Source organism: Saccopteryx bilineata, chromosome 2 (assembly GCF_036850765.1).
Source record: "Saccopteryx bilineata isolate mSacBil1 chromosome 2, mSacBil1_pri_phased_curated, whole genome shotgun sequence".
NCBI classification, from domain to species: Eukaryota; Metazoa; Chordata; class Mammalia; order Chiroptera; family Emballonuridae; genus Saccopteryx; species Saccopteryx bilineata.
In genome coordinates, this window is record NC_089491.1 from 315,627,087 (window position 1) to 315,649,938 (window position 22,852).

The 22,852-nt window shown below is 45.5% G+C and overlaps 2 protein-coding genes and 1 non-coding gene across 3 annotated transcripts; 1 reads left to right on the forward strand and 2 right to left on the reverse strand.

Annotated features, from left to right (window-relative positions):
* Window positions 1-926: 926 nt before the first annotated feature.
* On the reverse strand, window positions 927-998 carry TRNAM-CAU (transfer RNA methionine (anticodon CAU)). Its single transcript has one exon. It is a non-coding gene; the product is annotated as a tRNA-Met (tRNA).
* A 220-nt stretch (window positions 999-1,218) lies between these two features.
* Window positions 1,219-13,929, forward strand: ILF2 (interleukin enhancer binding factor 2). Its single transcript, XM_066262068.1, has 14 exons — window positions 1,219-1,318; window positions 1,969-2,028; window positions 2,216-2,258; window positions 3,870-3,974; window positions 5,894-5,971; window positions 6,309-6,411; window positions 9,423-9,488; window positions 10,304-10,420; window positions 10,879-10,957; window positions 11,507-11,594; window positions 12,320-12,381; window positions 12,458-12,572; window positions 13,419-13,509; window positions 13,628-13,929. The coding sequence occupies exons 1-14, from the start codon at window positions 1,314-1,316 to the stop codon at window positions 13,786-13,788; spliced, it is 1,173 nt and encodes a 390-aa protein (XP_066118165.1). The 5' UTR covers window positions 1,219-1,313; the 3' UTR covers window positions 13,789-13,929.
* Window positions 13,930-15,078: 1,149 nt separating this feature from the next.
* SNAPIN (SNAP associated protein) lies at window positions 15,079-16,660 on the reverse strand. The gene is made up of 4 exons (XM_066262069.1): window positions 16,467-16,660; window positions 16,170-16,216; window positions 15,844-15,962; window positions 15,079-15,275 (listed from the first exon to the last, which is right to left on the reverse strand). Exons 1-4 carry the CDS (start codon window positions 16,607-16,609, stop codon window positions 15,174-15,176), a joined length of 411 nt encoding a protein of 136 aa, XP_066118166.1. The 5' UTR covers window positions 16,610-16,660; the 3' UTR covers window positions 15,079-15,173.
* Window positions 16,661-22,852: the final 6,192 nt, after the last annotated feature.

Here is a 22,852-nt window from a genome sequence, read left to right on the forward strand (position 1 = left end):
TAATAAAATTTAAAAATAATAAAAATAAATAAAAAATAGACCCAATAACAGGAATACAAATCCTTGAAACTAAGAGTATATAACTCCTAAGACCCCAACAAGGCAGGGCGCTCAGGCTAGCTGAGTTGCCAGCTTATGCATTGTGCCAGCCAAGCAGCCAAGTGTATAACTTGGCTTAATTAACTGCTTGCTTTGCTTGAACGCTGCACTGTGTCATTCTCAGGAGCATAACAAGAACGATGCGGGAGAAGCCCCCTTGAACTTGGGATTTTTCTGATGACAGACTTAAATTTTCCCTGCATTTTTCACAAGAGGATAAAAGTATTGCATAAAATTAGACTTTGCTAAGTTAAGGATGCAGGTTGTAGTTTTTAGGGTAGCCACTATAACTGGAGAAAAAGAATACATAACTTTCAATTCCCAAAGGCGGGCAGGTAATAATAAACATTAATCAGTGCAAAAGAAGACAAGCAGGGGAAAAAGTATTACAGTAGGAAAAAGCACATAGTGTTCTGTTTGATTTGAATGCAAATACAGTACACCTGTATATGTGTCTGGTAAAATCCGCCAGTTTGTAGCGTGAGAAAAGAAGAGAAACGGGGGAAAACTGGGCATCAGGGATGGGTAGGGTCCTTCTCTCCTCGTTAGGAGCAAGGACTTCCCTTGCTCTTTTTTGGAAATCTCTTTCCGAAGCTGCCTCAGTTCCCCTCTTAGTCCCTCACCATCCAATCTTTTTTTCCTCCGGTTCAATCAGTACACCGCCTCCTTTTCCAAAGCTGCTTCTTCTGGCTAAAGTCCCTTCCTGTTCCACCATTTCATTTGCTGATGGCAAATACAACTTTTAAACGGCTGCATTTTTAAGGGAGGAAAGAGTAGAAGGCTGTTATTTTTTTTTAAGCTTCAAGTTAAAAAGAGGAACCCTCTACTAGCAGAGGATGGTTTCGATCCATCGACCTCTGGGTTATGGGCCCAGCACGCTTCCGCTGCGCCACTCTGCTATCCGGGAGATAAACCATTCATAATTATCATAGAGAGTTTTCTACGTGATCGTTATACTGACTTCTCTACACAGCGCCGCCTAGTGACTTGTTAAAAATGTCATCACTGCCAAGTCTGTATTTATTGGCTGGTCCCGGCATTTTTCATTGGTTCACAAACTATAGTAAACCAATAGGCATAAGCGGATGAGTAAGGAGGGAGCCAATCGCACCGTAGTTTGTTGCGATACGACGGCAAGCCGCCTCTCAAGTTGTCGGCTCCACAGAGGAGAGGGGCGGTTGGTTTGGCTTCCATTGTTCGGGATTTAGGGCGCCATGAGGTAAGGGAACTGGAGAGCTCTTGAAAGGCTTGGGGTTTTTGGCTGATAACTTGGGAAACTGGGCCAGATAAAGTCGGAGGACCACGTGTCTAGTGGCCTGTCCTAAAACCTGAGCATTCCGAGTCTCGGTGAATGGGGGAGGTCGGAGGCCGCGAAGGTGCGGAAACCTGGACCTGCAATGGCGGTGGGCCCAGGAGTGTGGTGGCGGGTTCGGCAACTCGGTTTCTGAGGGGTTTAGGTGAGGGGCCGTCCTCACGTCCCGGGAGGAGCACCCCTCATGCCCCAAACTAGCCCGAAAAGGCTTGAACGTACTTCATTCATCCACTGCCAAGTGCTTGACCGGTTATGCCGACAAATGAGCAATCTCTTTAGTCCCTGAAGTGTCCGGGTTGGCGTGTACCGGCGATTATGGGGTATTTCTTGTAGGGATCGGTATTTGAGCCCCGTCATTACTTGGGGTGGGTTGTGACTAGATTGTCTAGAGCGAGGAGGTCATGGGGTGAGGCTGAGCTTTCGGAATGGGGATTCTTGACTTCGAAAGGAAAGTTAAGAGCGATGGAGGCAAGCAAATGAAATGATATGGCCGGTGTGGTGGAGAGATCTCTTTCTCGAGGTCAAAACAAGTTAAACTCTTATTTATGTATTTCTAGGGGTGACAGAGGCCGAGGTCGTGGCGGTCGCTTCGGTTCCAGGGGAGGCCCAGGAGGAGGGTGAGTGCCAGATGTTAGCATCTCTGCACAGTTATCTATATAGACTTGGGAGTAGATTAATGGTACTCGCTTTTGTGAGATCCAGCTGTGGTTTAGAAACCACATGCTCTGCTAAATAAGTTTGACCTCATTATGCTAAGTCACTTGATTTCTGTGGTTAATAATTTGGATTGCTTCTCTGTTTTAGGTTCAGGCCCTTTGTGCCACATATCCCATTTGATTTCTATTTGGTGAGTACCGTGGGCCCTGTTCACCACTGACATAGGAATGGAGCCTGGTCACTTTTCCTTATAGTTTACTGGAGCCCAGCATCTCCCTGTTAAAATGGTGGTGGCAGTAGGAAAAGGGATTAGTGAATAGAGTTGGGGTTTTGAGTCAGCTGTGTGTTGCTTTATATGCAAAAACAGTAAGCAGGGTGGTAAGCTAATTCCTTGGCTACTGTTGGCAGTAACATGATTGTAATCTGGCTTATTGTTTAATGTGAAGGTAGTGAGTGCTTCAGTTGGTTTTCAGGGGTCTCCAAACTTTTTACACAGGGGGCCAGTTCACTGTCCCTCAGACCATTGGAGGGCTGCCAAATACAGTGGTCCTCTCACTGACCACCAATGAAAGAGGTGCCCCTTCCAGAAGTGCAGTGGGGGCTGGATAAATGGCCTCAGTGGGCTGCATTGTGTCCCGCGGGCCGTAGTTTGGGGACACCTAGTTTAGAGCATCAGTCCCAATACACTAAGGTTGCAGTTGATCCCCAGTCAGGGCATGTACAAGAATCAACCAGTGAATGCATAAATAAGTGGAACAATAAACCGATATTTTTCTTTCTCATCTCAATTAAAGAAAGGGCGGGGGGTGAGAGCTAACCTAATTGCTGGTGACGCAGTAGATAGAGCACTGACCTGGGATGCTGAGGCCCCGAGGTTGCTGGCTTGAGACCCCTCAGTCAAGGCATGTATGAGAAGCAAGCAATGAACAACTGAAGTAACACAATTACAAGTTGATCCTTCTCATCTCTCCCTTCTACCCTTCCCCCCCAAATAGTAAGAGCTAAATTATGGCTATTCCTTCAAGCTTGTATCCTTGTTTGAACATCTTAAAGAGTAAAAATAAGTGTAGCCTGACCAGTGGGTACAGTGGATAGAGCATTGATCTGGGATGCTGAGGACCCAGGTTCAAAACCTCAAGGTCACCATCTTGAGGCCTTGAGCAAAGGGTCACTGGCTTGGCTTAGACCCCACCCCCCATCCCCGTCAAGGCACATATGAGAAGCAATCAGTGAATTGTTAAAGAATAGTTAGCCCTGGCCGGTTGGCTCAGCGGTAGAACGTCGGCCTAGCGTGCGGAGGACCCGGGTTCGATTCCCGGCCAGGGCACATAGGAGAAGCGCCCATTTGCTTCTCCACCCCTCCGCCGCGCTTTCCTCTCTGTCTCTCTCTTCCCCTCCCGCAGCCAAGGCTCCATTGGAGCAAAGATGGCCCGGGCGCTGGGGATGGCTCTGTGGCCTCTGCCTCAGGCGCTAGAGTGGCTCTGGTCGCAACATGGCGACGCCCAGGATGGGCAGAGCACCGCCCCCTGGTGGGCAGAGCATCGCCCCTGGTGGGCGTGCCAGGTGGATCCCGGTCGGGCGCATGCGGGAGTCTGTCTGACTGTCTCTCCCTATTTCCAGCTTCAGAAAAATGGAAAAAAAAAAGAATAGTTAAAAGTGACAATACTATGAGTTGATGCTTCTTATCGTATCTTTCTCAAAAAAAAAAAGTGGAAAATTTTTTATTTTCTGTTGTAACAAGAGGAAAAAATCTCTCCTGTATATTATTTTTGATAAATAATAATTTTTATTTCTGGTTTAGTGTGAAATGGCTTTCCCCCGGGTCAAGCCAGCACCTGATGAAACTTCCTTCAGTGAAGCCTTGCTGAAGAGAAATCAGGACCTTGCTCCTAATTCTGCTGAACAGGTATATTTTTCTGGCTTTTTTTTCCTGAAATTTCTCTTAAGAAAGTTTGAGAAGAAGTGAGTAACTATTGGTGAGGTTACTATTATCAGGGCCTAAACTCCACAGGTTTATACCCCCCCCCTTAAATATGGAGGTTATGTTCCAGGACCTGCTATGGATGCCTGAAGCTGCAGATAGAACTAAACCCTGTATATACTATTTTTTTTCTTATATATATATACCTATTATAAAGTTTAATTTGTAAATTAGACACAGAGAGTTTAACAACAATGTGTAACTAATACAATTACAATACACTGTAATAAATGTGTGAATGTGGTTTCAAAATATCTTGCTGTACTTGTTCTTTTTCTTGCGATAATGTGAAATGATACAATGCTTATGTGATGAAAAGAAGGTGAATGATGTAGGCACTGTGATGTAGCCTTTAACTACCTATTAAAAGGGTTATTTTTTGTGTGTGTGATAGAGACAGATAGGGACAGGCAGGCAGGAAGGGAGAGAGATGAGAAGCATCATCAGTTCTTCGTTGCGGCTCCTTAGTTGTTCATTATTGCTTTCTCTCATGTGCTTTGACTGGGGGGCTACAGCAGAGAAAGTGACCCCTTGCTTAAGCCAGCAACCTTGGGCTTCAAGCCAGCGACCTTTGGGCTCAACCAGCGACCATGGGGTCATGTTTATGATCCCATGCTCAAGCTGGTGAGCCCGTGTGCAAGCTGGCAACCTCGGGGTTTCGAACCTGGGTCCTCTGCGTCCCAGTCTGATGCTCTGTCCACTGCGCTATGCTGGTCAGGTAATCTGATAACCAAGAGGGCTAAGGGCGGGTAATGTATACAGTGTGAATATGTCTTGAGCGGGATGATCCACAATTTAAAACTTGGGAATTGTTGTCTGACTGGTGGTGGCACAGTGGATATAGCATTGACCTGGGCTGCTGAGGTATCTCCTATTTGAAACCCTAAGGTTGCTGGCTTGAGCACAGGCGTGCTGGCTTGGCTTGAGGCATCACACAATCTGAACAACTAAAGTGTATGACAGGGGTCCCCAAACTTTTTACACAGGGGGCCAGTTCACTGTCCCTCAGACCGTTGGAGGGCCGGACTATAAAAAAAACTATGAACAAATTCCTATGCACACTGCACATAATTAAAGTAAAAAAACAAAACGGGAACAAATACAATATTTAAAATAAAGAACAAGTAAATTTAAATCAACAAACTGACCAATATTTCAATGGGAACTATGCTCCTCTCACTGACCACCAATGAAAGAGGTGCCCTTCTGGAAGTGCGGCGGGGCCGGATAAATGGCCTCAGGGGGCCGCATGTGGCCCGCGGGGCCGTAGTTTGGGGACCCCTGGTGTATGAACTACGAGTTGATGCTTTTCATCTCTCTCTACCCTCCCTTTTTCCCTTCCTGTCTCTCTCTCAATTCAATTTTTAAAAAACTTATGAATTGTTTATTTTGGAATTTTCCATTTAATATTTTCTGACCACAATTGACTGGGTAACTGAAACCATGGAAAGCAAAACCACACCATGGGGGGACTGCTCTGATTGTTCTCCTTATTTCTCATTGTGGGTAGCGCGAGTGTGCCAGGTAATGTAAATGTTAACATTTTTATTGGTTATGTCTTTGAGATAAAAAATATACTGCTAACAAAAATTAGGGGTACTTTAAAATGAATAGGAAGCGATAAACTATTCCCTAATTTCTGTGAGCAGTGAAGTTGTTTTCTTCTAATACATTTAAGGCCAGATGGGTTAAAGTGTTTTAAATGCAGTATGTTGGTATTGAATTAGCTTGTATGGAAGGGATAAGGATAAAATATTCAAACTGAGAAGTTACTTATAATTTTCATGTTTTTTTGTTTTTTTTCAAATTTTCTCACCTTATTTTTGTTTACTGCTATTTTTCAGGCCTCTATCCTTTCTCTGGTGACCAAAATAAACAATGTGATTGATAATCTGATTGTGGCTCCAGGGACATTTGAAGTGGTGAGTTTTTGATGATTTAGTGTTAGAAAAGGACAGTCCTAGTATTATAGAAATTTAATTGGCTGTTACTTAATTCTTTTGTTGCCTATTATCCAAAGCCACGCCTAAAATGGGAAAGTACAGTGGAATTCCTTTGTGGTACCGATTTTGAGGACAAGACTGGTATCATTGTTATCAGCTAGCTATGATGTATCAGGCTTTTCATGTGGTTTGGGGATGTAATTTGACCTCTGCAACTCCTAAATCTGGGGAATAAGCTGTGTTGCAATTGAATTCTATCTGAGACGCTATAGGCAGTCTTTCCACTTTTTTTTTTTTTTACTCCCTTTTCTAACAGCAAATTGAGGAAGTGCGACAGGTCGGATCATACAAAAAAGGAACAATGACTACAGGACACAATGTAGCTGACCTGGTGGTAATCCTAAAGATCCTGCCAACGTGTGAGCGTGGGAACAGAACATAGCAGTTGGAATTGAGGCATAGGACTCTTTAAAGCCCAAATTTCCTGTGAGAAAGGCTGTTTGGAAGACAAATGGGAAATTTTATTTATCAAAAAGTTCTTAGTTTATTAGTCCTCTCAAAAAATCTGTACAGTTACTCTAAGGCTGGTGGTCATGGCCATGCAGATTTGCATTGAATTCAGGCAGACGGTAAGGAACTGTGGGGCTGGAAAATGGTGGGCCATTCCGTTTATTAGAGTCTCAATGGCGGATGAGCAAGGCGGCAGGGAAAATCACTTCCCTCTCTCAGGGCTGATGAGCAAACAGGCCAGGGAGAACCCCTTCTTCCACAAACAATAGCAAAAAAATGGCACCTCCCAGTGATGGCAAGCAGTCCGCAGTCTACAATCTGCTGTTTTGTACGGTTGCATGCACCTGCAGCCTTACATAGACTATACACACATGGTGCTGCCCTGTGCTCATGCACCAATCAGGCAAAGTGCAAGTGAGCAAGCCTAACTCATCTGTTTGCCCAGCAGTCACCAAAGATTAAAGTCACTGAAGAATTTTTACTCTTTCTGCTGTCCAATCTCCCGCTCATTTTTTTGTCAGCACCAGTGTTGGCCTTTGCAGTCGCCTTTCTTCATTCTGTTCTTGTGTTCTTGTTTTTTTTTTTTTTTTTTTGAGGTCTTCTTTTCATATAGGCCATGTATTGCAAGTCTATGTTTGTGTTTATTTTATTTTTTTCAGAGACAGAGAGAGGGATAGACAGGGACAGACAGGAATGGAGAGAGATGAGAAGCATCAATCATCAGTTTTTTGTTGCGACACCTTAGTTGTTCATTGATTGCTTTCTCATATGTGCCTTGACCGTGGGCCTCAGCAGACCAAGTGACCCCTTGCTTGAGCCAGCGACTTTGGGTCCAAGCTGGTGAGCTTTTTGCTCAATCCAGATGAGCCTGCACTCAAGCTGGCGACCTCGGGGTCTTGAACCGGGTCCTCCGCATCCCAGTCTGACGCTCTATCCACTGCGCCACCGCCTGGTCAGGCTATTTTCTTTTTAAAAGATTTTTTTGCCTGACTTGTGGTGGCACAGTGGATAAAGCGTCGACCTGGAACTCTGAGGTCACTGGTTCAAAACCCTGAGCTTGCCTGGTCGCACATACGGGAAGCAACTACTATGAGTTGATGCTTCCTGCTTCTTCCCCCCCTTTCTCTCTGCTCTTTGTCTCTATAGTCTTTCTCTTTTTATTTATTGTCCTGGCTGGATAACTCAGTTGGAGCATCATCCCAAAGTGCAGAGGTTGCCAGTTTGATCCCTGGTCAGGGCACATGTTGGAGTGGAGCGATACTCCTGTCTCTCTCTCCTGTCCTCTCGTTAAAATTCATAAATAAAAAATTAAAAGCCTGACCAGGCGGTGGCGCAGTAAATAGAGCATCGGACTGGGATGCTGAGGACCCAGGTTTGAAACCCCAAGGTTGCTGGCTTGAGCACAGGGTCATAGACATGACCCCATGGTTGCTGGCTTGAAGCCCAAGGTTGCTGGCTTGAGCAAGGGGTCACTAGCTCTGCTGTTGCCCCCTGGTCAAGGCACATATGAGAAAGCAATCAATGAACAACTAAGGTGCCGCAACAAAGAATTGATACTTCTCATCTTTCTCCCTTCCTGTCTGTCTCTGTCCAAAAAAAAAAAATTAAAAAAGATTTTATTTACTAATGTTACAGAGAGTGTAGGGGTGGAGGCGAGAAGTATCACCTCATAGTTGCTTCACTCTAGTTGTTCATTGATTGCTTATTGTATGTGTCTTGACTAGGCAAGCCTAGGGTTTTGAACCAGCGACCTCAGGTTTCTAGGTTGACGCTTTATCCTCTGTGCCACCACAGGTCAGGCCTGGGTTTATTTTGCTTTGAGTAATCCAAGGAATCAAATCATGCCAAAGCCAGTTGTCTTGCTACCACCAAAATGGGTTCTGAATCTAAAAACAAAGATGACATCTGTTGTGGTCTTACATTTTGGCCATTTCCCCCCAAATTTCTGTCTTAAGTTTTGTTGCCTTCCCCGGGTGAAGGTGTCGATGACTACTTGTTTCCACTGAAGTATTCTGTTGGTCATGAACTTCCTGGTCTGATAGGAAAGAAACGCAGAAATTTTTTTTTTTTTTTTCATTTTTCTGAAGCTGGAAACAGGGAGAGACAGTCAGACAGACTCCCACATGCGCCCGACCAGGATCCACCTGGCACGCCCACCATGGGGCTACGCTCTGCCCACCAGGGGGCGATGCTCTGCCCATCCTGGGCGTCGCCATGTTGCGACCAGAGCCACTCTAGCGCCTGAGGCAGAGGCCACAGAGCCATCCCCAGCGCCCGGGCCATCTTTGCTCCAGTGGAGCCTTGGCTGCGGGAGGGGATGAGAGATACAGAGAGGAAAGCGCGGCGGAGGGGTGGAGAAGCAAATGGGCGCTTCTTCTGTGTGCCCTGGCCGGGAATTGAACCCAGGTCCTCCGCACGCTAGGCCGACGCTCTACTGCTGAGCCAACCAGCCAGGGCCAGAAATTTTATTTTTAATGTATGGGGGTAATAAGAGACAAACTCTGAAGTGTCTGAAAGAATCTGGTCAGTCACTATAGGGCAGTGTTTTTCAACTGGGGGTGATTTTACCCCCCGGGGGACATTTGGCAGTGGTTGGAGATGTTTCAGGGATACTGACATCAAGGAGATAGAGGCCAGGGATGCTGCTAAGCATCCTATTGGGAACAGGATGGACACTACCCCTCAACTCCCAAAGAATTATCCAGCCCAAAATAGCATAAGTGCCACCTACGATAGAAAATGGATGTGAGTATAGGAGAAGGTGTCTTGCCCCCTTAGTCTTCTAGTTTCTCTGCAGGCATTAGTTTCCCCTTGTAAAAGTGTTTTTTCTATTGCTTGCCCTTGCTCCAGCCTTGGGGCAGAAATTAGAGTGCAGAGGAGATAATTGTAATGTTCATTGTCTGCTTTTCTCTCTTTCTAGTGGAAGCTGTTGCTGCCCTAGGGAACAAAGTTGTGGAAAGCCTAAGAGCACAGGATCCTTCTGAAGGTTTGAGTTTGTTGCTGAATGTGTATTTAGTGGTCATAGGAGCCAGGTCTGTAACTCTAAGTACACAGTTAACAAGGTCTGGTGAGGGTAGAAGGAAGAATGAATGCAGTTTTATGTTGGGGAAATTTTGGCAGAGATCTCCAGTGTCAAAATCCTATTGATCTCCCTTATTTAAAAAAAAAAATTCTGTACTGTAAATCTTCACTCTAGACCAGGGGTAGTCAACCTTTTTATACCTACCGCCCACTTTTGTATCTCTGTTAGTAGTAAAATTTTCTAACTGCCCACCGATTCCACAGTAATGGTGATTTATAAAGTAGAGAAGTAACTTTACTTTACAAAATTTATAAAGCAGAGTTACAGCAAGTTAAAAGCACATAATAATAATTACTTACCAAGTATTTTATGTCGGATTTTCGCTAAGTTTGGCAGAATAAATCTTTTTTTTTCTTTTTCTTTTCCATTTTTTTTTTTTTCTGAAGCTGGAAACAGGGAGAGACAGTCAGACAGACTCCCGCATGCGCCCGACCGGGATCCACCCGGCACGCCCACCAGGGGGCGATGCTCTGCCCATCCTGGGCGTCGCTGGCAGAATAAATCTTTATGAAACAACTTACTATAGTTAAATTTATCTTTTTATTTATACTTTGGTTGCTCCGCTGCTGCCCACTATGAAAGCTGGAAAGCCCACCTAGTGGGCAGCAGGGACCAGGTTGACTACCACTGCTCTAGACTCTTGGTGCTTTTGAAAATCTGCCCTGGATTTACCTTTGGTCATCTAATGGAAAGTTACAACTTTTGATTTTTCTTTTCAGTTCTGACCATGCTGACCAATGAAACTGGCTTTGAAATCAGTTCTTCTGATGCTACAGTTAAGATTCTCATTACAACAGTGCCACCCAATCTCCGAAAACTGGACCCAGAGCTCCACTGTTAGTCTTTTTTTTTTTTTTCCATTGCTGGGGAAATTCAAAGCATGGTGTAAAGTTGCTGTTGAGTTTAGTTTGTTGCTATTCCACATGAAACCATGGAGGACCTAAGTTTACTCCCAAACTTTTCTACCTCCATTTATAATTTGGAGACAGGTTTACTAGCTTGCTAGTGAAATTGTCAAAGACAGGGTGCATAGAAAAGCAGTTTGAGCACTTCAGAACGAAGGAAATACAGAGTTGGGTTAGGCTTTTGGAGAAAATGGTAGATATTGTATACTTCTAGATTTGGTTTAGGGAGGAATAGTGAATTTTGACAAGTGATTTGCTGATCTGAGGAACAGAGTGGCTTAAGGAATTACATTATTCTGTCCTCTTTCCAAGTTACTGAACTATAGCAATGGGATTGAATTGCTTGCTTAATAATAGGAATGTTTCATCTTGGCCTGTCCTACCTCTAGTGGATATCAAGGTGCTGCAGAGTGCCTTAGCAGCCATCCGGCATGCCCGCTGGTTTGAGGAAAATGCTTCTCAGTCCACGTGAGTACTCCTTCAGTATTTAAGATAACCTATCCCCCCCTTTTTTTTAAGCAAGAGAGAGTGGAGCAGATAGAAAGGGAAAGAGATGAGAAGCATCAACTAATATATAGTTGCAGCACCTTAGTTGTTCAGTGGTTGCTTTCTCATATGTGCCTTGACCAGGGCGCTTCAGCCCAGCCAGTGAACCCTTGCTCAAGCCAGCGACCTTAGGTTCAGGCCAGTGACCATGGGGTCATATGATCCCACACTCAAGCTGGCGACCTCAGGGTTTCAAACCTGGATCCTCAGCATCCCAGGTCGATGGCTCTATCCACTGTACCACCACCTGGTCGGGTAACTTAACCCTTCTAACTACACAATAGCAGGGGACTCCTGTACTTCCTCTGACAGATCATTTTTGGCTCCAGTCTTCTGTCTGGATTTTGACTTTTACCTTAAATAAGCAGAGGAGGCTGCGTAGTTCTGGAAATAGTTTCAGCATGTACCTTAGGTGTTGAAGTACATGATCATACATACTATTTTTAATACTTGGGTCCCTCTTACCTTTAGAGTTAAGGTTCTCATCAGACTTCTAAAAGACCTGAGGATTCGTTTTCCTGGTTTTGAGCCCCTCACGCCATGGATCCTTGACCTACTTGTAAGTAAAGAAGGGCAACTGGCGTTCCTGATCCATCCCTGTTTAACAGTAGTTACTCTGACATCTACCAGAATCTGAAATTTGCTGAAGCTTAAAAGAAATCTCATTGGTGGACAAGTAATCCAATACAAATTCAGTGTTTATATTACTTTATTCGGTCTTTATAGAGTATTAAATGAGTAGTTATTGCCCTTTTGTCTTTTTATTACTGCTATCATTAATGTGATAATGGAGAGAACATAATAGATGAGCATTCACTTCACAATTGCTTCTGAACATGAAGGTTTTGGCTAGGCTTTAATAACCAGTTTTCCTCATGTTTTAAGGCAGGGGTCCCCAAACTTTTTACACAGGGGGCCAGTTCACTGTCTCTCAGACCGTTGGAGGGCCGGACTATAAAAAAAACTATGAACAAATCCCTATGCACACTGCACATATCTTATTTTAAAGTAAAAAAACAAAATGGGAACAAATACAATATTTAAAATAAAGAACAAGTAAATTTAAATCAACAAACTGACCAGTATTTTAATGGGAACTATGCTCCTCTCACTAACCACCAATGAAAGAGGTGCCCCTTCCGAAGTGTGGCGGGGCAGGATAAACGGCCTCGGGGCCGCATGTGGCCCGCGGGCCGTAGTTTGGGGACCCGTTTTAAGGTTTCAGTTTGTTGGAAGATGGATTGCTGTTTTTATGGCATACCTACCAGATTTATTCTTTTCCAGGGGCACTATGCTGTGATGAACAACCCCACCAGACAGCCTTTGGCCCTAAATGTGGCATACAGGTACAGCATGCTTCTCTGGGGTTAGGGCTGGATTATAAGCTGTTTTGTATGTTCTTTTAATACCTCTCTGTTTCAGACGTTGTTTGCAGATTCTGGCTGCAGGACTCTTCCTGCCAGGGTCAATGGGTATCACAGACCCCTGTGAGAGTGGCAACTTCAGAGTACACACAGTCATGACTCTGGAACAACAGGTATTGGGGCAGCTCCGAGATGATCTGTTTTGGCTCACTCTTAAATACTTCTGGGTCAGAAGGCAGAGAAAATGTGATCTTCAGGGGTCAAGGATTTGGGGGTTCTCACATACTTTGGTCTTGAAAATAGAAAGTTGTCTTCAGGCCTGGCTGGGTAGCTCAGTTGGTTAGAGCAGTGGTCGGCAAACTCATTAGTTAGTCAACAGAGCCAAATATCAACAGTACAACGATTGAAATTTCTTTTTTTTTTCCTACTTTTTTTTTTTTTAATTCATTTTTAGAGAGGAGAGAGAGACAGAGAGGGAGAGAGAGAGAGAGACAGAGAGAGAGAAGGGGGGAGGAGCTGGAAGCATCAACTCCCATATGTGCGTTGACCAGGCACGCCCAGGGTTTTGAACCGGCAACCTCAGCATTTCCAGGTCGACGCTTTATCCACTGCGCCACTGCAGGTCAGGCCAAAATTTCTTTTGAGAGCCAAATTTTTAAAACTTAAACTATATAGGTAGGTACATTATTAACTTAATTAGGGTACTCCTAAGCTGGCCTTTGCTAATTATTAGGTATTTTGTGGAAGAGCCACACTCAAGGGGCCAAAGAGCCGCATGTGGCTCGCTAGCCACAGTTTCCCGACCACTGGGTTAGAGCATCATCCCTATACACCAAGGTGCGGGTTCCATCCTGGGTCAGAGCACATACTAGAATCAACCGGTGAATCCATAAATAAGTGGAACAACAAATTGATGTTTCTCTTCCCCTCTCTCTTAAAAAAATTTTTTTTGTTTTCATGAGAATATTAAGTAAGGTACTTCTTGATTCTCCATATTTACCCTCTCTGCTTTCCTTCAGGACATGGTCTGCTACACAGCTCAGACTCTGGTCCGAATCCTGTCACATGGTGGTTTTAGGAAGATCCTTGGCCAGGAGGGTGATGCCAGCTGTGAGTGACCATAGGGTCAGGGGTTCTTCAGGGAATTTTGTGATTTACAAAGAAGCTGTACACTACTCAGATGTCTTAGTATTTCCACTGTATAGACCATGACTTTTTTCTCTTCTAGATCTTGCATCCGAAATATCTACCTGGGATGGAGTGATTGTGACACCTTCAGAAAAGGCTTATGAGAAGCCACCAGAGAAAAAGGAAGGAGAGGAAGAGGAGGAGAATACAGAAGAACCACCTCAAGGAGAGGAAGAAGAAAGCATGGAGACTCAGGAGTGACCACCCCTTCTCTTCACTATTTCTTACCCAAGGGGAAGATTGAAGCCTAAGCTGACTGCTACTGGGCTTTTTATGATGGCATTTCTGGGGGATAGGGGAGACAGGAAGGAAAATAAAAAGTAAACTCTAGAAGGAAGTGTCTTCCCACTGAGTGTTTTTTGTTTTTGTTTTTTTGTGACAGAGAGAGGGACAGATAGGGACAGACTGACCAGAAGGGTGAGAGATGAGAAGCATTAATTCTTCGTTGTAGCATCTTAGTTTCTCATTTGACTGCTTTCTCATATGTGCCTTGACCGGGGGGCTACAGCAGACCAAGTGACCCCTTGCTCAAGCCAGCAAACTTGGGTTCAAGCTGGTGAGTCTTGCTCAACCTAGATGAGCCTGTGCTCAAGCTGGTGACCTCGGGTTTTGAACCTGGATCCTCTGTGTCCCAGTTTGATGCCCTATCCACTGCACCACTGCCTCGTCAGGTCCCACTGAGTTCTTATATTGACTTATTAGCCAGAATCTCCCATCTATAGTGAAACAGGATACTAACTTTTCTTCACAATACTATAGAATCCCCAGCTCTTGTAAACCTCCCTCAACCAGTACTTTGTTGTTGAAATGTTGTCAACTGCCTGAGAAAACTTTTTTTCTAAGAAAAATGATTAAAGTACTTCCTAGTAAGGCTCTTGGTCTTGTTTTTACTTGGTATCTGGCCACCTTTTTTGCTTTCTATGCTCTTCATTGAAAATATTAAAGTCTTTCCATTGTAAATACTAGATCAGTATTTGAAGCTGTATTTGAATTAAAGTATAAAGACCCTTGGAACCTTTTTGTCTATTAGAATAAAATAGAATACTATTTAAGCATTTATTGAATTAAATGGTTCCTAGCAAGACTGCTACAGCATTCAAGCCAGGGAAGTCCATAAAAGATGGTAGATAGGTCATTCACATTTACTGTACTTTGTGCTCTCCAAATCTTCAGTATAAAAAGGAAAATGAGAAGTCACAGGTAGAGGAAATGCTGCCCAGGCCCCAATAATGAGCCATGTAACGGGAAGTCCCTCCCTGTTTAATTAGGCTGGAAGGAAGAGGTGGGCCTTGCATATATACTTAAAGATACATAAGTATTTTTTTAAAGAAACAAATGTAAGGGAAAAAAGGTAGATGTCTGCTCATTCTTGGAGGGAAGCAGGAACTGTATGTAATCCTTTGGGATCCTGAGTCCTATACATAGGTTTCTTTGGGCTCCCACATAAATGGGTAAGATTTTTAAGTGCTTCGAAAACAAAACAGGACTGTCTTGATATTCTAAGGTTTATGGGGTGTTCTGGAGGAAATGAAGCAGATGGGAAACAGTACTTGTGCTATTGTGAGGCCACGGGACCATCAAGCCTGTTACTTGCTTGGGGACCCAGAGGGGTAAACTCCTGAATCCAGCATTGCCCTCCTCCGGGCTGTTTCCTTGGCAACACTGTGGTTTAGCCGCCTCAGCCGTTCCTAAGAGACAAGATTTGGACTATTAGTAACTGCTCTGTGAAAGGCTTTAGAGCTCACTGTCACCCAGGTGCTGGAAAATATCTTAGGCTTGGTATATAAAAATGTAAATGACAGTAACTGGGTATTGAGAATAAACAGTTTACTATTATGGTTTGACCAAGTGGTGGTGCTAAAGCATCAACCTGAGATGCTGAGGACCCAGGTTTGGAATCCTGAGGTCACCAGCATAAGCGTGGGAACAGACATGACACCATGGTCACTGGCTGGAGTCCAAGGTTGCTGGCTTGTGCAAAGGGTCACTGGTTCAGCTGGAGCCCCCCCCTCAAGGCGGTCAATAAACAACTAAGTGTCACAACTATGAGTTAAGTCTCATCTCTTCCTGTCCGTCTTGCTAAAAAAAAAAAAGTTTATATTATGGCAGACACTCGTATAGTTGACAACTCCCTTTCCCCAAAGACCTGAAAAAACAACTTCCATTTGTTGGAGACTTTGAGGGATCCCTTGAAAATTGGAGATACACCCAGAGAACTTAGAGCAAAGAATCACTGTTGGTAGGAAATCCTCTTACCTGAGCATTCTGTAGAATGTTGTTGACCAAGACAACGCGTCGCCGGGCATTAAGTAGCTTCTTCACATAGGGATCGAGATCCAGGGCCACTTTCTGATTCTCATTGATATGGCACAGTTCTGTGGGTGGAAATAAGGTGCAACTAACACCTACTGGCTCATTTCTTGTTCTTAGTAGTCTAGTAAATGGGATGGAAAACCCTCTTGCACCCACATGGGCTACAGTCATTAGAAACTTAAAGAAATTTATTGGCAGTGTTGCTGTGCTGCAAAGAAGCGACAGAAACCCAGTGAGCTGAAGGATTCCGGATACACAGGTGTGCTTACCAGTAGCTAGGTTGTCAATTTGTTCCCGTAGCTCTACCTGGCTCTCCCTGTAAAGAACAAGGCTTACAGGTCAATCAGTGGAACTCAAGAAACCTGTTCCCCTAGGTGTTTCCCAAGTGCTAAGAGAAGCCAGCTTCACGCCCCAACCCCCAACCCCCATGCCAACGCCGTTCTGCACTGCATCCAGCTTCCAAAATTTATTCTTAGTTCCATCAGAACCCAGGCAGGAACCTTTTTTGGCTCCACCCCTACAAAGCAAATTAGAGAGGTCCCGCCCCAACCTTCCCTCTCGGGCACCTGACGGCGTGGACGTGAGAATCGAGCTGCTGCACAGCTGGCCGCAGGAATTCAAGGAGCCCCTCGGCGAAGAGGTCGCGGCCCGCAGGCCCAGCCACCGGGGTCCCTGCCCCAGACACAGCGGCGGAACCGGCCCCGGCCATCACGAATTGCCCTTAAGCCCAGAACCTGCCGCGAGGGCCGCTGGGAACTGAAGCCCCGCTGAAATGCGCCGCGAGGGGGCGTCCGGGAAATACTGGTTCTCACCCAGGCTCCGGGACTTCTGGGAAATGGAGTTTTTGGAGCCGGCAGACTTGGGAGAAGGGGCCCGGCCCGGCCTTAATGCTCCCGGGAGTTGTAGTTCTTTATAGGCCTTGACGAGACGGAATTTTTTTTTTTTTTTTTTTTTTTTAAGATTTTAAAAATTGATTGATGTTTAGAGAGAGGAGAGAAAGAAAAGATGGGTGTGTGTGTGTGTGTGGGGAGGGGGGGTACCGGGAAGCATCAACTTGCTTCTCGTATGCACCTTGACCCGGCAAGCCCCGCGTTTCCAACAGTGACCGCAGCATTCCAGGTCCAGGGTATATTCACTTCGCCACCACAGGTCAGGCTCAGATTTTTTAAAATACCGACTTCGGGAGCTGAAGGAAGAACTAATTTTGGGATGTGGGTACTTTTTTTCTCCAAAGATGAAAAATAAATTCTTGTATCTTTAGTTGTCCATAACCTTCCTGTGCTAACTTTATGAGAAAACCAGATTACATTCATAGTTTACTTTTATATTATTAAATTTAAGAGTATATTTTTAATGGCACTAAAATATGTAGAAAACCGCATGTGACTATTGACTATTATTCACACTTTTATTTTATTTTTTTGAAGTGAGAAGTGGGGTGAGGGGAGGCAGACAGACAGACTCCCACATGCACGGGCATGGATCCACCCAGCATCCCCACCAGGGGGCGATGCTCGGTGTTGCTCCTTTGCAACCGAAGCCATTCTAGCTCCTGAGGCAGAGGCCATGGAGCCATCCTTAGCACCTGGGCCAACTTTGCTCCAATGGAGTCTTGGCTGCAGGAGGGGAAGAGAGAGACAGAGAGAATGGAGAGGGGGAAAGGTGGAGAAGCAGATGGGCACTTCTCCTGTGTGCCCTGGCTGGGAATTGAACCCGGCTGGGAATTGAACCCGGGACTTCCACATGCCGGGCCGACACTCCCCGCCCATTTTTTTAATTTTTTTTTTATTTTACTTTATTTATTCATTTTTAGAGAGGAGAGAGACAGAGAGGGAGAGAGAAGGGGGGAGGAACTGGAAGCATCAACTCCCATATGTGCCTTGACCAGGCAAGCCCAGGGTTTCGATCCGGCGACCTCAGCATTTCCAGGTCGACGCTTTATCCACTGCACCACCACAGGTCAGGCCTCCACAGCCCATTTTTAAAAAAGAAATGAAATTTTGCTACATGCTATGGTATGGATTAACCTTGCAGACATTATACTAAGTGGAAAAGGCCAGACACAAAGGGACAAGTATTTTATGATTCCACTTATATGTGAACCCTGAACAGTCAAATTAATGGAGATAAAATGGGGTTTTTATCTCTGTAAAAGAACAGTGTTTCCAGGGGTTGTGGAGAAGAGGAAATGGGGACTTACTGTTTAATGGGTACATTCTCAGTATGGGATGAGGAGTAGTGATGGTTGCACAATAATGTAATTTACTTAATGCCATTGAACTGTACAGTTAAAAATGGTTAAAGTGATAACTTTTATGTTACTGTATTTTGTCACAGTAAAAAAGTTGGGGAGGAGGGCCTGGCCAGGTAGCTCAGTTGCTTAGAGTGGCATCCAGATACTCCAAGGTTGCAGGGATTTTTTTTTGTTTTAATTTATTTAGTGAGAGGAGGGGAGGCAGAAACAGACTCCCGCCCACGCCCTGTAAGGCCAGTGGTCATTGCCATGGCCATGCAGGTTCCCGCTGGATTTGGGCAGACGGTAAAAGAACTGTGGAGCCAGAGGATGGTGGGCTATTCTGTTTATTAAAGTCTATCTAGTGCCCTGGCCGGTTGGCTCAGCGGTAGAGCGTCGGCCTAGCGTGCGGAGGACCCGGGTTCGATTCCCGGCCAGGGCGCACAGGAGAAGCGCCCATTTGCTTCTCCACCCCTCCGCCGCGCCTTCCTCTCTGTCTCTCTCTTCCCCTCCCGCAGCCAAGGCTCCATTGGAGCAAAGATGGCCCGGGCGCTGGGGATGGCTCTGTGGCCTCTGCCTCAGGCGCTAGAGTGGCTCTGGTCGCAACATGGCGACACCCAGGATGGGCAGAGCGTCGCCCCTGGTGGGTGTGCCGGGTGGATCCTGGTCGGGCGCATGCGGGAGTCTGTCTGACTGTCTCTCCCTGTTTCCAGCTTCAGAAAAATGAAGAAGAAGAAAAAAAAAGTCTATCTAGTACCTGCAGATGAGCAAACAGGCAGGGAAGACCGCTTCCTTCTCAGGGCTCGCAACGAACAGACTCATTCTCCAGACTCTCCTGGACTCACAGGCCCCCACCTGCCTCAGCACCCTCTTTTTCTCTCTGTGCATTCTCTCTCTCTCTGGATTCTCTCTGCATTCCTCTGCCCAGCAAAACAGGCTGGGGAAAAAATCCCTTCTCCATCAAACAATAGCAAATAATCACCCCTCCAAAGCAGGAAGGCAATCCGCAATTTGCAATCTGCTGCTCTGAGGGCAATCACCTACAGCCTTAGATAGATTATTCACACATGGCAGCCTTTCATAGACTATACACAGTTGGTGCTGCCCCAGTACAAGCGAGCAAACTTAATAAACATTTGTTTACCCAACAGGCACAGACTGGGATCCACCTGGCAAGCACATGAGGGGGCGATGCTCTGCCCATCTGGGACCCATGCTCCATTGCAAATGGAGCTATATTTTTAGTGCCTGAGTTGGAGGCCATGGAGCCATCCTCAGTGCCTAGGGCCAACTTGCATCAATCGAGCCATGATTGCAGGAGGGGAGGAGAGAGAGGGAGAGAGAGCGAGAGAAAAGTGAGAGGGGGAGAGGGATGGGTAGAGAAGTAGATGGGCACCTCTTCTGTGTGCCTTGACCAGTACTCGAATGTGGGACATCCACATGCTGGCCTACATTCTACCACTGAGCCAATTGGCCATGGCCAAGGTTGTGGGGTTTGGTTTTTTTTTAAATGTAAACAACTATTTCTTTTTTTTTTTTCCAAAGATTTTATTTATTCACTATAGAGAGGGAAGAGATGGAAGAGAGAGAGAGAGAGAGAGAGAGAGAGAGAGAAGGGGGAAGGAGCAGGAAGCATCAACTCCCATATGTGCCTTGATCAGACAAACCCAGGGTTTTGAACTGGCAACCTCAGTGTTTCCAGGTTGACACTTTATCCACTGTGTCACCACAGGTCAGGCAAGGTTGTGGTTTGATCTCAGGTCAAAGCACATACAGCCTGACCAGGCGGTGGCGCAGTGGATAGAGCGTTGGACTGGGATGTGGAGGGCCCAGGTTCGAGACCCCAGGGTCACCAGCTTGAGTGCAGGCTCATCTGGTTTGAGCAAAGCTCACCAGCTTGGATCCAGGGTTGCTGGCTTGAGCAAGGGGTCACTCGCTCTGCTGTAGCCCCACGGTCAAGGCACGTATGGGAGAGCAATCGATGAACAACTAAAGTGCCACAACAAAAAACTGATGATTGATGCTTCTTGTCTCTCTCTGTTCCGGTCTGTCTGTCCCTATCTATCCTTCTCTCTGACTCTATCTCTGTCTCTGTAAAAAAATTAATTAATTAAAATAAATAAAATAAATTTAAAAAATTAAAAAAAAAAAAGCACATACAAAAATTGACCAGTGTCTAACCTGTGGTGGTGCAGTGGATAAAGTGTCAACCTGGAACACTGAGGTTGCCCATTTGAAACCCTGGGCTTGGGCCTGGCCGGTTGGCTCACTGGTAGAGTGTCGGCCTGGCGTGCAGAAGTCCTGGGTTCGATTCCCTGCCAGGGCACACAGGAGAGGCACCCATCTGCTTCTCCACCCCTCCCCCTCTCCTTCCTCTCTGTCTCTCTCTTCCCCTCCTGCAGCCGAGGCTCCATTGGAGCAAAGGATGCCCGGGCGCTGGGGATGGCTCCTTGGCCTCTGCCTCAGGCGCTAGAGTGGCTCTGGTGGCGACAAAGCGACCCCCCCTGGGGTCGGGCAGAGCATTGCCCCCTGGTGGGCGTGCCGGGTGGATCCTGGTCGGGCGCATGTGGGAGTTTGACTGCCTCCCTGTTTCCAGCTCAGAAAAATACAAAAAAAAAAAAAAAAGAAACCCTGGGCTTGCCTGGTCAAGGCACAGATGGGAAGCAACTACTACAGGTTGATGTTTCCCACTTCTCCCACCTCTCTCTGTTTCTCTCTCTCCTCTTCTTAAAAATCAATAAATAAAATCTAAAAAAACAAAATTGACCAGTGAATGCATAAATAGCGGAACAACAAATTGGTGTTTGTCTTTCTTTGAAAAATCACTAAATTTTAAAACATTGAAACAATATTTTAAACTTTCATGTGTTTCCATTTTTTCTTTCTTCTAAAAGTTTCCTTGGTTTTGTTTCATTTTTATGGCTTTCTAGAAAGTTTATATGTATTGTTGAACAAAAGGCACAGCCCTCTGTCTCTTAAGCTCTAATATGTTCCAGTGATTCACACTTCTGTGGTCCGTAAGGGAAGATGTGCCTGTGGAAATGCTCCTGGAGAGCAAGAGGGTCCATAGAGATAAACGGGCACCAGAGCGTTCAGCTTGGACTTCGTTATCAGGAATAAAAGAGAAGATGTTTAATTCACTGTGGCAGAGTGCTGGTCAGCAGCTCTAAGTCTGAGACCCCAACGGTGATAACTTGTAAAGCTTTGTACATCTTTGGTTTATTGTGTTTGTTTCCCATTTCCCTGTAGCTTTTTCTCTAGTGGTTATGTGATAAGGTGCTAAGGAATTGCAAAAATTGTTAACATTAGCCTGACCTGTGGTGACACAGTGGATAATGCGTCAACCTGGAAACGCTGAGGTTGCCAGTTCAAAACCCTGGGCTTACCTGGTCAAGGCACATATGGGAGTTGATGCTTCCTGCTCCTTCCCCCTTCTCTCTCTCTCTCTCTCTCTCTCTCCTCTCTATAATGAATAAATAAAATTTAAAAAAATTGTTAACATTAGTATTTTAAAAGAAAGAGGCTCCCTTACCCCTCCTTTTTTTTTTTTTTAAACAGGGACAGAGAGAGCGTCAGAGAGAAGGATAGATAGGGACAGACAGGAACAGAGAGAGATGGGAAGCATCAATCATCAGTTTTTCATTGCCGTTGTGACACCTTAGTTGTTCATTGATTGCTTTCTCATATGTGTCTTGACCGCGGGCTTTCAGCAGACCGAGTAACCCCTTGCTCAAGCCAACGATCTTGGGTCCAAGCTGGTGAGCTTTTTGCTCAAGCCAGATGAGCCCGCGCTCAAAACTGGTGACCTTGGGGTCTTGAACCTGGGTCCTCCAGGTCCCAGTCCGACCCTCTATGCTCTATGCCACCACCTGGTCAGGCTACACCTCCTTCCTGAAGAGAAAAGAAAATAACCCTAGAGAAAGAGATTAAAGGGGCAAAAGTTAGTAACTAATCATAATTAAACTCTAGTTCTCTGGAAGGACTGAGGCCACTTGCTAGACAGCAAAGAAGGTAAAACTTACCTGAAAACTTCCTTTTCCCCTCCCTTAAGAGCCTTTAGGAGACAATATTTACATATCTTAATTAAAAATTCCTACACCGATTCTAACTCTTCCTCCCCTTCTGGATTTCTGAGAGTGACGTGTACAGACACGTCACTAGACAAAGGGATCACGAGCCCACTCTCCTTGCTTGAAAAACCTGCATTCTGTAACATTTTATATGCTTTCTAATAATCATTCCTTTTGAATTTTTTTTTTTTTTTTTTTTTTACAGGGACAGAGAGAGTCAGAGAGAGGGATAGACAGGGACAGACAGGAATGGAGAGAGATGAGAAGCATCAATCATCAGTTTTTCGTTGCAACACCTTAGTTCAGCGGTTCTCAACCTGTGGGTCGCGACCCCGGCGGAGGTCAAACGACCAAAACACAGGGGTCGCCTAAAGCCATTGGAACCGCTGCCTTAGTTCATTGATTGCTTTCTCATATGTGCCTTGACCAGGGGCCTTCAGCAGACCGAATAACTCCTTGCTCGAGCCAGCGACCTTGGGTCCAAGCTGGTGAGCTTTTTGCTCAAGCCAGATGAGCCCATGCTCAAGCTGGTGACCTCGGGGTCTCGAACCTGGGTCCTCGACATCCCAGTCCGATGCTCTATCCACTGCGCCACCGCCTGGTCAGGCTTGAAATTCTTTATATATATAAAACTTGTAAACTAAACAAG

Excerpts from the sequence above, each read along its gene's own strand:
- ILF2 (XM_066262068.1), top strand. Across the intron at positions 2,029-2,215 it reads AGGGGAGGCCCAGGAGGAGG|GTTCAGGCCCTTTGTGCCAC; the intron begins GTGAGTGCCAGA and ends TCTCTGTTTTAG. Across the intron at positions 12,382-12,457 it reads GCCCTAAATGTGGCATACAG|ACGTTGTTTGCAGATTCTGG; the intron begins GTACAGCATGCT and ends TCTCTGTTTCAG.
- SNAPIN (XM_066262069.1), bottom strand. The coding sequence starts at position 16,609 with ATGGCCGGGGCCGGTTCCGCCGCTGTGTCTGGGGCAGGGACCCCGGTG. Across the intron at positions 16,217-16,466 it reads TCTCACGTCCACGCCGTCAG|GGAGAGCCAGGTAGAGCTAC; the intron begins GTGCCCGAGAGG and ends TGTTCTTTACAG. Across the intron at positions 15,276-15,843 it reads ACATTCTACAGAATGCTCAG|GAACGGCTGAGGCGGCTAAA; the intron begins GTAAGAGGATTT and ends CTTGTCTCTTAG.